The 13,471-nt window shown below is 43.0% G+C and overlaps 1 protein-coding gene across 12 annotated transcripts in view; it reads right to left on the reverse strand.

The window, feature by feature from the left end:
• The window catches only part of LOC127048952 (RCC1 and BTB domain-containing protein 2), a 76,987-nt gene that overhangs the window by 36,295 nt on the left and 27,221 nt on the right, over positions 1 to 13,471 (reverse strand). For all 12 annotated transcript variants that reach the window (XM_050949132.1, XM_050949157.1, XM_050949141.1 and 9 more), the window contains 3 exons: positions 8,218 to 8,325; positions 6,064 to 6,206; positions 4,242 to 4,432 (listed from right to left, as the gene is read on the reverse strand). In XM_050949132.1, coding sequence (XP_050805089.1) covers positions 4,242 to 4,432; positions 6,064 to 6,206; positions 8,218 to 8,325 — 442 coding nt within the window. The remainder of the gene's footprint in view (positions 1 to 4,241; positions 4,433 to 6,063; positions 6,207 to 8,217; positions 8,326 to 13,471) is intronic.

Here is a 13,471-nt window from a genome sequence, read left to right on the forward strand (position 1 = left end):
TAGCCCCTCTTATTATACCTCCATGTCGCTACCTCCAGCCCTCAGGATCAGATGGAGCTCAGCAGTACCCTCCGGTAAACCCCACTGCCTACTCAGGAGATTTTTCAATGAATCGCTCTTTTCCCAAAAGAGAGAAGGGCCCAGATAGTAGTAGTAGTAGTACGCGGGATTTGCTACCCCTGGGATCATTCCTGCTTCACATGGCAAGCATCTAACTCCAGAGGGCATCTTGTAGCCAATCCTTTTGAAGGCAGAAAAGACATTGGAGAGCGAGAGAAGACAGTTTACTAACTGGAAATCTGAGCACCAAAAATCTTTTTGAAGCTAATTGGTGGAGCTATCTGTTTATGCAGAAGGGGAGGACAACCCACTGTCTAGATTATTGGAGCTCCTCAAGCAGAAAATAGTTACAAAAGGTTGTTACATTTCTAATGCTGAAGCACTCTCAGAGTGCTTCAGCACTATGAAAAATGTAGCCAGTGCTCCAAGTATACTTCAAAGCCCGAGACTCTGCTTGGGCTAGCTATTTTTTTCCTGAAAAAAGACTGATTGAAAAAAAGCAGCAGAGAAAAAACTTAGTAGATATGATTGCCTGAGCCAAGGTGATTCCATACCCTGCACCAAAAACCCTTGGACAAAATGCTATGGTTGATCAACAGACTCATTTCCAAATGAAGGAAAATACTGAGATTGTAGGTTTAAAAGTAGAACATCAAGAAATCCCTTCAATCAAAGGGAGGTTCTGAACTGCCATACTGAAGTACATGACCCTAGAGGATGTTCAAGATACAATGGGGGGCATTTTTAGCATCCAACCAGGTGCTCAAGGCACTGAAAACTTCTGGGATGGACTATCAATTATATTGCTTATTGCCAACAGTAGCACCTGTAAGGCCTTTTTACCAGCCTTAGCATCACTAAGGCAAAGCCAAGAGGGAGGGGCGATCATGAGGAGTAGGCCTGACTGTGTCCTCTCTGATATGCTGGGGTATGTGTCTCTGAAAAACAGGAAGTCTATCTATATTTCACTTCTGGTGTGTGTGTGTCAAAGTCCATGAGACTGCGGACTCTGCAAAATCACGTTTGTATAACTAACTGCTTAAAAAGTACTTGCTTAATGTATTTTCTTCTATTGACATGTTGTTGAGGTAACTGTAGCAGTTACTAACATAAAAGAAGCAGTGGAGGTGGGTCCTCCAGGCCTGCCTAGAAAGGCTGCACTGAAGGGCAGAAGGCTGCCAGAGGGCTGAGCCCTGAAGACCTACTAGGCAAGGTCAACAACCAAAGAGGGCAGCAGGAGAAAAAAGATAGCAGTACCACGAGAGGTGAGCGTCTCCCATCACAATTACTAGAAGTGGGGTCTTTTCAAACCCCTAAAACAAGGGGACAATAGAGGAATTAATAAGCGTTCTAGCCCAGCAGCAGCACAGCTCTGCTGAAACTCAACTCCTGACTGAAGGGCAACAAGAGAACTCACAGCCACAGCAGTGCCCAAATAAGACTGGCCATCGTAGATGCTGAAGGGAAAAGGGTCAGATGGTCCCACTAAGGCAGAGGTCCACAAACTATGGGGCGCACCTTTGGGGGGGGGGCAGGCCAGCCCCCATGGGGGGTGGGAAGGGAGCACCACCTAGCTTTGTCCTTCCCCTAGCTTTGCTCCCGGTCTCGCCCTGCCCCCAACTATGGCCCCAGCCTCAATCTCTTTACATCTGTCCATGTCCTCCTCATCCCCTGGAGCCATACCCTGCTCCCAGCTCTTGGGAGGTGGGGAGTGCAGACAGGGTAAGGGGGGGCATGAACTTCAAAAGTTTGGGGACCACTGCACTAAGAGGATGCAGATACTGTGGAAAAGAGGGGCATGCACGTTCAGTTTGCCCCTAGAGTAACAGAGACAAGGGGGATTACTGGCAGGTCCTGAGTATTGAGACATCCAGGGTGGTCTGGGTTACACAGGACTTCTGCATTCAGATGCCACAGACTCCAATGGTAGTTAAAAAGACTGATAAAACACAGCCTGAGGCCAAGAAGAGTGAAGTCCCAGGGGTAGGGTGTTTGAAGTGTGGGGAGCTGGGGAACATAAAGAGGCATTGCCTGGGAAGATCTTTGACCTGTAAACAGAGGAAACCACACCATGGGGATGTGAGAGGTGGAAAACAGCAAACTTGGAGTATAGTAACCAGGGCCGGAGGTGGATACAGGGTTCACCCTCCTCTCAATTTAGCAGGGATTTGGTGATCCCTCCTTTAGCCATGGGGCAGGAGAGTTTCAAAAGTGTGAAGTGCAGGAGGCAGCAGCCAAAAAAGTCTCATGTAGAAAGAGAGCCCAACACTTGGGGGGAAAGGAAGCAAGGGCCTCAGAGTGAAGAAACGTAGGGTCCTAAGGATCTCAGGGTATATGTAGGGCAAGGAGATTTTATTAAGGAGATTGTGGAGCAGACATTCATTTTGCAGGAACAGCGGGAACTGCAACAGCAGCTAGCTAGGCGATAGTAGCAGCAACAGAACCTGTTACAAATCCTGCACGAAAGAAGTGGCAACACTTAGAGGTACTGGGCAGACAAGAGGGATCTAGTGGGCTGGAGGCCTGGCTGAGAAGATGTTATGGTTCTGTACAGATGGGATATTTAAGACGTTGTGCCCTTGGGTAACTGGGGGAAAAGACAGAGTTGCTGGGGCTAATTGCAGGAAGAGCCACAGAAACCCTTCCAGGCAAAGGATGGAAAAGGCTTAATTGATTTTGTTGTGGAGAGGTGGGCCATGTAGCAGGGCGGTTACCCCACTCCAGCCCTGAAAGGGTTAAAAGCCAGCTCTTGGAGAGGGCTAGGGCTGGGAGACAATCAGAAAAGGCTGAGAGGCAGTCAATCAGGGCCAGGCTGGATCTTTCTCCAGAAGGTCTTTCTCCAGCCTTAGAGAGGGATGGACTTGGCTGCCTGAAAGAGGAAACGGGTACCTTGGACAGTGCAGTGCTGGGGTAGGGCAGGAGGAGCTGGGCGAGCTCCCACCTGGAAAATCCCCAGGCTGAGGCCTTGCTGTCCGGGCCGGAGGAGGTACTAGTGCTGTGGGGAGGCAGCCAAGGGAGGAAGAGGCAACAGGTCCAACCCCCTGGCCAATGATGAGTGACCACTTCAGACTGCAGTTTGCCTCTGAGGGAAGGGGCTAGATCAGAGATCGGCAACCTTTTGCACACAGCTTGCCAGGGTAAGCACCCTGGCGGGCCGGGCCGGTTTGTTTACCTGCCACATCTGCAGGTTTGGCCGATCGCAGCTCCCACTGGCTGCGGTTCATCATCTCAGGCCAGCGGTAGCCGCGATCGGCCGAACCTGCGGACTCGGCAGGTAAACAAACTGGCCCAGCCCACCAGGGTGCTTACCCTGGAGAGCCACATGCCAAAGGTCGCCAATCCCTGGGCTAGATGAAGACTGACAGTGGGTCACTAAGTCAAGGTGGGATTAGGGACTTGGGGTTCACTGGGGAGGGGAGGATCCCGAGTGTGGGAGTACTGCTGCGGGGAGTACCCAGAAGGGGCACCATGGGCCGGGAGGGACACGAGGCCTGAAATATAGTGGTGGAGATTGATAATGAAAGACAAGTAATGACAGCAGGAGAGACACCGGTCAGCTGGAGGTGCTCTGGGGCTGGAATGAGCTAATTCCCGGCCTGACCAGCAGGAGTGCTCGACCTGTTACAGGCAATATAAAAAGATTTTGCCCTTGGATTAGGTGGACACACTGCAGGAAGAAATGCAGGAGTCCCAAGAATGGGCAGGAGAAGAAGTTGTCTGATAGCACAAATGTATAGGAGGTGCATGCACCAGCGCTGGCACTAGAGACAGTGAATGAAATAACTGTGATCGTAGACACAAATCTTGCTGAGATGTCAGTGCACACGGACATTCCCACAAAAGCCACAAGCTGACAGTAAAGAACCCACAAGGAGAACAGGTGAAGACTGTGAAATCTTTCTATGCAGAGAGGCCTGAGAGAGAGACCGTGATCAGCCAAGGCTGAGACTGCTACATGCACTCTAAGTAGATAGACCTGGGGAGAGAGACAATGAGAAACCAGGGCAAAGCCAACTAAAAGCTCCACAGGCTGTAGGTTAATTTTAAATTTTTAAACTTGAAAATACAACTAAAGTGTATTTTTCAAATGCATTTATCCTTTCTTATGCATCAAATTTAAAAAAAAAAAGAAAAAAAAAAAGATTAGGATGCAACAACAACAACAAACATGGTAAGCTCACCTACTGATAGGAGACGCCATGTCACAGCAGGAGTAGCAAAACAAGCAAACACATCATCTGTGCAGGCAAAGTGCGTAAGGTGTGGAAGAATCACAGACTGGCCACGGCACTGACCCCACATATACACATGGCCACCCTGGGTTTTAGCAGCAGAAGTGTGAACAGAATGGCAGGCTGCAATTTCTATAACTCTAAATTCACAAGCAAACAAAAACATGGGCATAAGGACAAAGTGCAGTGAGAAAGTTTAATCCCACATATCTACTTCTGTAGGCTTGCATGCATTTCAAGTTTTATGGGAATATATTCCCACCCTCCATCCATTCTCCTCCCCCCTTAGATGACAAAATATTTCCATAGCACGCAAGACAACTGAAAACAAGGTTGTTCATTATTTGTACATATACGACATCTAGTTACTCCTCTCAATTTTCACCCTGAAAACAGCAAATCAGATTTATCATAGAATATTTTACTATTTAATTAAAATCACATCAAAGTGCAACCATTACAATATTACACCTATTCTTAGTGTTACTTCTAACTAATATGTATGCACATGTAGTAAATTATTCTGTAGGCCATTTTTTAGAACATGTTCTAAATGAAGGACCTAGACCCAAGGAAAGCACTAATTAAAGAACATTACCCCCCTCACTTTAGCTATGTTAAGATGCTTCACTAATCCTAGAGGTTGATTTTTAGGTTTTGAAAACCCCATCACATTAATTGTTACACAATCCACTGTTTTGCAGTCTGAAGTACAACTTGTTTGATTAGTGGTGAAGTTGTGTATATATATATTTAAGATAAAATCTTGCAGCCCTTAGTGTGAGGTAACACTCCCATTGTCATAAAGAACACAGGATCTGGCCAACAACCAATGAAGGCAATATAATACATTTTTATTAAAAGGTACTAAATATATTTGGACTGCATCAAAAATATTTTAAGCAAAAAATAAATACTGATGTTTGAAAAAAGCAACACATTAAGAGGAAATAACACCACACAAAAGTATACAGCAATTACCTCTTCTTTCTAGCAGTTGGAGACAGAAACAACTGCAAGAGTAGCACTACACTTTTTTAAAGTCTTTAACAGCAGAAAAACCAAAATGGTTTATTCAACAAGACCCTAATATAGTCTAGTAAGGAACACATACACATTTCCACTGATAGCCATAGCAATTATTCTATTACTGATTATCAGGAACTAAGACTGAGAAATCTGTAAAAGCTAAATTTTCAGGCAGAAATTTAATTTTATTCCCTCCAGCCTTCGCCTTACTAATCTAGGACTATAAAAACATATAAGCATTATTTAATGCAAGAGCTACAGGCAAATTGTAAATATCCACTCTTATGACTTTTTCCACATTTTTTGTCTGATCAATTTTAACGGTAGACTATTATTAACATAGCAAGTAAATTATAAAAAGATAAGCCTTGTTTTTGGTTGACTCAGTATAGTGAAGTGGCAGCATAGCACCAATGACAGCATACAATTAAAACTCATAAAATACTCTGAGAAGTAGGATGCAGCTGAAGGAGAGAGAGAGGCAGGAAACGGCCAGCCCCAGAATTTGTAGTCTCCCTTTCACATCTATTTATCTTGGCAATGCACATAATTCTAGTGAGGTCAAATTTTAACTTACAGACGTAAATGTCAGCTAGCATTAGAATCTCTTCAGGTTTAGGTCTGTGAAATAACCATAGCTAGCAATTACAAGTGATTTCTACCAAAAAAAGTCACTGTGATTTTGCACAGCACTTCCATGATTATTTTGATTAATACCTGAATATTATAGTGTAAATATTACCTGTCCTTATCAACAGTAACTGGTGCAGGGTAAGACTGGTTACTTTTATTGCCAGTGCCTAACTGACCATACGAATTGGCTCCCCATGCATACAGCTGACCTTCATCTGTTAGAACTAATGTATGTGCATAGCCACAGGCAACCTACAGTGAATAAAAAAAAAAAAAAATCTCATCTTACTTACCAGCAAATTAATTCAGACAAATAAATATATTTCCATATTGTTGATTCTATATCCAAGAGGATAAACACATGGGTAGGGCCCTACCAAATTCAGGGTCCATTTTGGTCAATTTCATGGTCATAGGATTTTAAAAATTGCAAATTTCATGATTTCAGCTATTTAAATCTGAAACTTCATAATTGTTGTAACAGTAGGAGTCCTCACCCAAAAAGGAGTGGGGGGGGGCGGCGGGGGTTTTCAAGGTTATTGTAGGGGAGATTGCGGTACTGCTACTTGTGCACTGCTGCTGGCGGTGGCACTGCTTTCAGAGCTGGGCAGCTGGAGAGTGGCGGCTGCTGGCTGGGAGTCCAGCTTTGAAGACAGAGCCACCACCACCACCAGCAGCACAGAAGTAAGGATGACATGGTACGATATTGTCACCCTTACTTCTGTGCTGCTGCCTGAAGAGCTGGCCTTCAGTCAGCAGCTGCCACTCTCCGGCTGCCCAGGTCTGAAGGCAGCACAGAAGTAAGCGTGGCAATACTGCAACCCCTCTAAAATTACTTTGCAACCCCCCTGCAACTCTCTTTTCGGTCAGGACCCCCAATTTGAGAAACGCTGGTCTCCCTGTGAAATCTGTATCGGATAGTGTAAAAGCACAAAAAAACCCATATTTTACAGTCCGTGATGCGTTTTTCATGACCGTGAACTTGGTAGGGCTCTACACACAGGCAATACAACTGACAAAAATAACAAACACAGATCACACCATAATCGGGAACAGAAAGAGGGTGAGAGAAATGCATCTGAGAAAACCTGCTTATATTTTTAAAAAATTCACACGCCAATAACCTTTTAAGAGCACAGTAAGAGTTAATGAAAAATGTACAAAAGAAGAAATAACAGAGGCACATTGAAACACAAGTGGACCTCAGATGCAGGTGAAGTGAGAGAGAACTAGGAGAACTTTACAAATTTTGCAGTAAAACTCATATCATGGCATAAATTAAAGTTTGAAACGATGGGCCTGATGCTGTAAGCGCTTGCTACAAGTATAGTGCTAACTACTATAAATAGTCCAATTTAATTATAGTATTAAACGCTATGGCTTCCATCCAGCTAAGAGCTTAAGACTTAAGTGTTTAAAGCATGTGAGTAGTCCCACTGACTTCTACAGGACTAGTTATGTGCTTACAGTTAAACATATACTTAAGTATACTTAAGTCCTTTGTTGAATCAAGGCCTATATCTAACTGTAAATACTTGGGACTAAATCAGTACTTGTTATTAAAGCAACACTTTCTTAAAAGGAGAAAAAGATAATGGAGAGTAGGAAATAATATTTTTTCTTAATTATGCTAGGGACCTCTTTCTCCATTAGCATCCCCTCCCAGCTAAGCTATCTCTTGTGAGAGATCTTACCTGTGAATGAGAATTGGATAGAAAGCTGTTTATTTATTTCAATTGATAAAAAATATCCATCCATTGTTACAATTAGGAACCAATCTTCAAAAGACTGCTTTCCTAAATCTATCATAACCCTCCACTGACCGATTTCTCCAGCACTATCTCTTGTAAATTCATTTTCTTCTTCCTAGGAGGAGCCTTGGAGTGTGGCCTGGTAGTCAACAAACTTTAGCTTTGACAAACAAAAATAGATGTCAATGAAAGAGGAGAGTGCCAATTACCTTTCAAGAGGAACTAAATATAGATTATAAAGATCCCTAAAATTCCTCAGATGAAATCCTGGCTCCACTGAAGTCAACAGCAAAACTCCGATTGACTTCAATTGGGCTACATTTTCACCCTTCTGTCTAGTGGAGGGGAAAGTTCATTTTTCAGATGTATATTTTCATTATTACGTTTAGGGCTTTAACCGAACCACTAACACCGTGCCTTCATTGAGTGCAGAATATTCCCTTCAGAATCTGCATTTGCCACATGCTATTTCTTCTGTTCATAAAGGGCTTGACGTGACATAATAAACATACCCGCTGCACACGAATGCCTTGCAAAGCAGCTATTCTACAAGGTGTTGGCTGATTACCACTGCTGCCCAATCCAAGCTGGCCATTACCATTGTAACCCCAGACATAGACCTACAAAAGGAAGATTGAGATTTTAAATTAGTTTACTATGTATTTTCTCCACTTCTCTTGAAAAAAAATATGTATTTTATAGTGCTATAATGTGCAATTCTCTGCAATGACACCTCCAAAGAAACTCTCTTCGTCTAGTGATTTATAAAAACATTTTTGCACATTATATGGCAGGTCGCACCCAGAGCTCCTGTTGATAATATCACTATAAAGTGCACTAAAATTCTACTCCTATGTATTCTGTTTGCCCAGTCCAAGTCTTCAAGGAATATATCGTTCAATACTTAGAATTTTTATTACATAGTGGACTACCAATAACTGTTCTGTTCCCTGGTATGCAAAGTAAGTTCTGCTTCTAGTTTCCTTTGTCATAGAGCTCATCTCTCGATTAAAAAGTGATCCCAAAAGAAAACAAACAAAAATATCTTGAAATGGAAGAAGCAGGTCTTAAACACATGTGATATAGTTTGAGTAAACTATTAAGGATATTATTCTGAATACCTCAAAAAAGCATTTGGGAAACCATATTTCCCTACTCTGCCACCTCTTTAGTGGAAAGTGTTCCATTCATGTTTTATACACCAAACTGCAGGTTTGATGAGTTTTAGAACATTAATAAACATAACCTATTTTAAATGGCAACCAATTATGGAGAAAGAAAAAAGCATTGTCCCTACAGCATCTGTTTTGAAAAGCCTTTTAGATATTTCCAGGCAAAGTGGAAAAAATCAAACATGTGAATTAGAAACAAGAGTAAATCCTGGATAAATGGATGTGTAAGATTTTTTCAGTCTCTTTTACTGAGATCTAAACAAAAATTCCATAGGGGAAAATGACAGTTGCTCACTTGTAACTAGAGGTCTCAAAGATGGACTCTATGCATTTACGATCTTGGGTAGAATGCTTCATAGCCGTGCCTATTGCACTTGCACTTGTCTCTTGCACCCCCTCCTTCCCCTCCTCTCATTTTTGTTCCTGAACTTTCTGAGGACAAGAGAGTGTGGTTTTTCAGCCAGCTCAGTTCCTGCCCTGCCTCCTCAGATTCAATAATATAATTAAGACTTCAAGGAAGACGTAAAGGGGAACATGGAGTGAGAATGTGTAGAGTCCAGTTCTATGCACTGTACAATTCTCAAAGAACTCCACTTAAAGGTGAGCAGCCTTCATTTCTTCTTCAAGTACTCTGTATATCCTCCCACTCTTGGGATAGTTTGATAAGCAATACCATTTACTGAGGACACAGCTGGGACACATAGTCTTAATTAAACAGTGTCTTGGGTACTGCCCTAACAATCTGTGCATCAGATCTGGATGCTAAATCAAGAGAAAGCAATGTTTAGTAAATGTGTGTGTGTAGAACTCCCTGTTTCAGCTCTGCAGATTTCAATAACAGAAATATGTCTAAGTCATGCCAAAGAACCTGCCTTAGCCCTAGCGGAATGTGTACTAAACTTTACAGGAAGAGGGACAGAGGCTTTGTGGCTCTCCTTAATATACAGTCTAAACCATTAGGCAAGCATTGAGATGAAATAGCCTAGCCTTAACTATTCTCTCTGTAAAATATAAAGAGCTGTAGGGACTACCTAAAGAGAATGCCTCTGACCTTTTAGCATCTAGGATATAGAGTTCTGACTCACTTAAATGCACAAGGTCTGGAAGGATATTGGTAGACTAATTATTCACTTAAGATTGAAATCAGTTATTACGCTGGGAAGGAATTTAGAATGTGTGTGGAGGATCACTCTGTCCTTGTGGAACACTGTGAATGGCGGAGACACCATCAAGGTTTGCAGTTTGCTTATACTTCTGGCAGCTATTGTTGCTATAACAAATACTGGCTTGATTGACAGGTGAAACAGTGAACACTCATTCATTGGTTCAAAGGATGGTCTCATAAAGTTGAATAAGGACTAGACTAAAATCCCATGATGGTGGGGGAGTTTGTCATCTGGTGGACAGATGTTCACTGTACCCTTCATAAATCTCTTAACTGAGTCATGGATAAATTCAGTCTGCTGTCCACTGGAAGGCTGAAAGACTTTCAGCAAGGATACCAATAGGTCAAACAGCTTCTAGTGTAGCAAGTATTCAAGTATGGACTGAATTAATGCTGATGATGGAGATATGATTTTATCTGATGCCCAAAAGACAATTCTTATTCACTGGAGGTCACAGCACTTATGAATAGATTGCTTTCTGGAGTTCAGTAGCATGCATTGCATGCCTGATGAACAAGCATTTCTCGACCATACTGTTAAAGTATAGTGCTGCAAACTAATCTTAGGTGGAAAGGAAAGGAGACATGGATATAAGCATCACCATGTGGAACCTGAACTTCCTGATGAATGAATTGAGTTGTCTCAAATCCAGGATGGGCTGCAAGTCCCCAATCCTTCTTCAGTATCAGAAAGTAGCTGGAATAAAATCCCTTGCCTTTGACTTCCTTTGGTAGCTTCTCAGTGGCCTGCGAACCTCTGATTTTAGTAGGCTCTCATAAGCGGGGCGGGGGGGTCCTTGAATTGAGAGAGACGAGGAGGGTTGGGTGGAGGGATGGAACCAAAACATATTGAGTAATCTTCTTACACTATTTTGAGGATCCACTTGTCCACAGTGATGGTTTCCTAGTAGTTAAACGAGTGGAAGAGTCAGTCTCCAGAAGGCAGGCAGGGGTAGAAGGCCACACACCGCCTCCTCCACCTAAGCCCCTGCAGCGTTCCTGGAACCCCCCCTCTAGAGCACTGGGAGTGACGTTTAATACCTTTGTGATCTATTGTATTCAAATTCAATTGTTTGTGTGTTATCGTGAGCCAGGTATAGTACATATTTCCATGGGAAGAGTTAATCTATCTCCTCCAGGAACTGAGACCAGTGGGGAGTGATCAGTCAATGCCACTCAGGTTGTAACATCTCCAGAGAAGCACTCCCCCTCCCTGCCAGAGAGGTTTGCATAAACCAGTTGTGACGTTATCTGATTAAAGTATGACCATGCAAACCATTGTTGCTACCACTGTTGTATAATGGCAGCGAATCTTATACAAAGTGTGACACATGGCCAGAAAGGGTTAAGCAGTTTGCAGGCTAAATAACCCAAAGCCAACCTTTAGAGTCACATTAGAAGAGTATGTGAATGGCAATTAGGGCTGTTCCATGGTAGATACCCTAGAACTTCGAAATGCAAACCTATATTGTTAGAAATTAGAGGTGATACTAATTGTATGTGTGTACTCATATTATGTTAAATGATAGGAACTGTCTGTTTACATGATTATCTGTCACTATAGCTGTTGATTCAGAAATCAAAAGGGAATATTAACATTTAAATGAATCTTGGGTGAAATAATGTCATTGTCTATATGTCTCTTTAAAGTTTATCATAAACTGCTTAATAGATTAATTACTTTATGTTAATCCATGTAGTTAATTACCGGTGAGGTTTGGGAAACAGAAGGTTACATCGAAAGCCTATTGTTCACCCAGGACCGTATGGTCAAGCAGCTGCTAGAAAAAGTATAAAGACCCTTGGGTCCTGATCCTTCTTATCTCAGATCTGCTTGACGCTTCATGCAGGGGAAGCTTAAGCCCAAGATTGAGATTTCCAGTCCTAACCTGGAATCATCCTGAATATAAACATTAGACTATAACCTATGAACTAATTATGAAAGAACTCTTTGCAACTACAAAGCTCACCATCTCTGCTATGAATCTGAATCTCAAGAATTGTACTCATGTCTGTATGTATACTGATCTTCTAACCAACACTCTCTCTCTTTTCTTTAATAAATTTTGGTTTAGTTAATAAGAATTGGCTGTAAGCGTGTAGTTGGGTAAAATCTGGAATAGTCATTAACCTGGGAAGTAATGTGTCCGATCCTTTGGGATTGGTAGGACTTTTTTATATGATGAATAAGATTATCAGTAATTCTCATCATATCTGACCTGGTGTGATGAAATGGGACTGTCCTTAATGCTTCCTCTGAATAATGTGTGGGTGCCTCAGTTTCCCCTATGCATTTCTTAAGTCTCCAGTGTGCATAAATGGCCAACACTCTGTACCCTGGCAACAAATGGCTGGGGCCCTTCCCCCCTGCAAGGCAATAGTTAAAGGTGAACAAAGAGATCAGGTGACCTCCTGGCCCGGGAAAGAGACAAAGGCCAGAAAGGAGGGGCTGGACGGGGTGGCAATTGGGAGCTGGCTGGGGACAGGAAGTGAGGGCAGACGGGGTTGTCTGCCTCGCTGGGCCCCAGAATGGACCCAGCTCAGGGGTCTTGTTCTCTGTACCTACAAGCTCTGTTTTAGACTGCGTTCCTGTCATCTAATAAACTTCTGTTTTACTGGCTGGCTAAGAGTCATGTCTGTGAAGTTGGGGTGCGTGCAGGACCCTCTGACTTCCCCAGGACCCCACCTGGATGGACTCACTGTGGGAAGCGCCCGGAGGGGCATATGCTGAATGGTCCAATGAGAGACCCAGGAAGGTGAAGCCGTATGAGATTCTTGCCCTGAAGACAGTCTGCTCCAAGGGAGAGGAGGCTCCCCAAAGTCCTGACTAGCTTTGTGTGGAGCAGTTCCAGAGCATCGCCTGGGGACTCCGTGACACTTGGGTGGTATAAAAGCCTTCACTCTACATGCAGATTTCTGTACAGACCCAGGAAGGACCTGAGATGCTGGTTGCAGGTATATTGTAACATATTCCATATTGTTTGCTTTTGGGGGAATGATATTGTGGTTTCAAAGCAGAAAGAACAAATCAGGTCTCCTCTCTTAGTCCCAAAGTGGCAAGAGATTGTTTTAGAATGGTAGCCATGTTAGTCTGTATCAGCAAAAAGAATGAGGAGTAACACAAGAGATTGTGTTAGCCAAAATGCTAATAGGATAGCTGACAGGGATGGATCTTCCCTATCAGTATTCAAGAGGAAACAAGTTACTTTCTCAGTGTATGCAAACAAATACCTGAGCAGCAGGATTGATAAGACCTACTGATTTGAAGTGGAATTCTCTTGGTCATAAAGCCTAGATCTGGGAAATAAGCTCTCTGCCTACCCTTACCAGGCACTTGGGGGAAGTACAGAGCATGGTGAATGCAGTATTTCCATCCAAAAATAGGGACACTGCAGTAACTCTGGTATACTGCAAAAACTATGACATCCA

Source organism: Gopherus flavomarginatus, chromosome 1 (assembly GCF_025201925.1).
Source record: "Gopherus flavomarginatus isolate rGopFla2 chromosome 1, rGopFla2.mat.asm, whole genome shotgun sequence".
In the NCBI taxonomy this organism is placed as follows: Eukaryota; Metazoa; Chordata; order Testudines; family Testudinidae; genus Gopherus; species Gopherus flavomarginatus.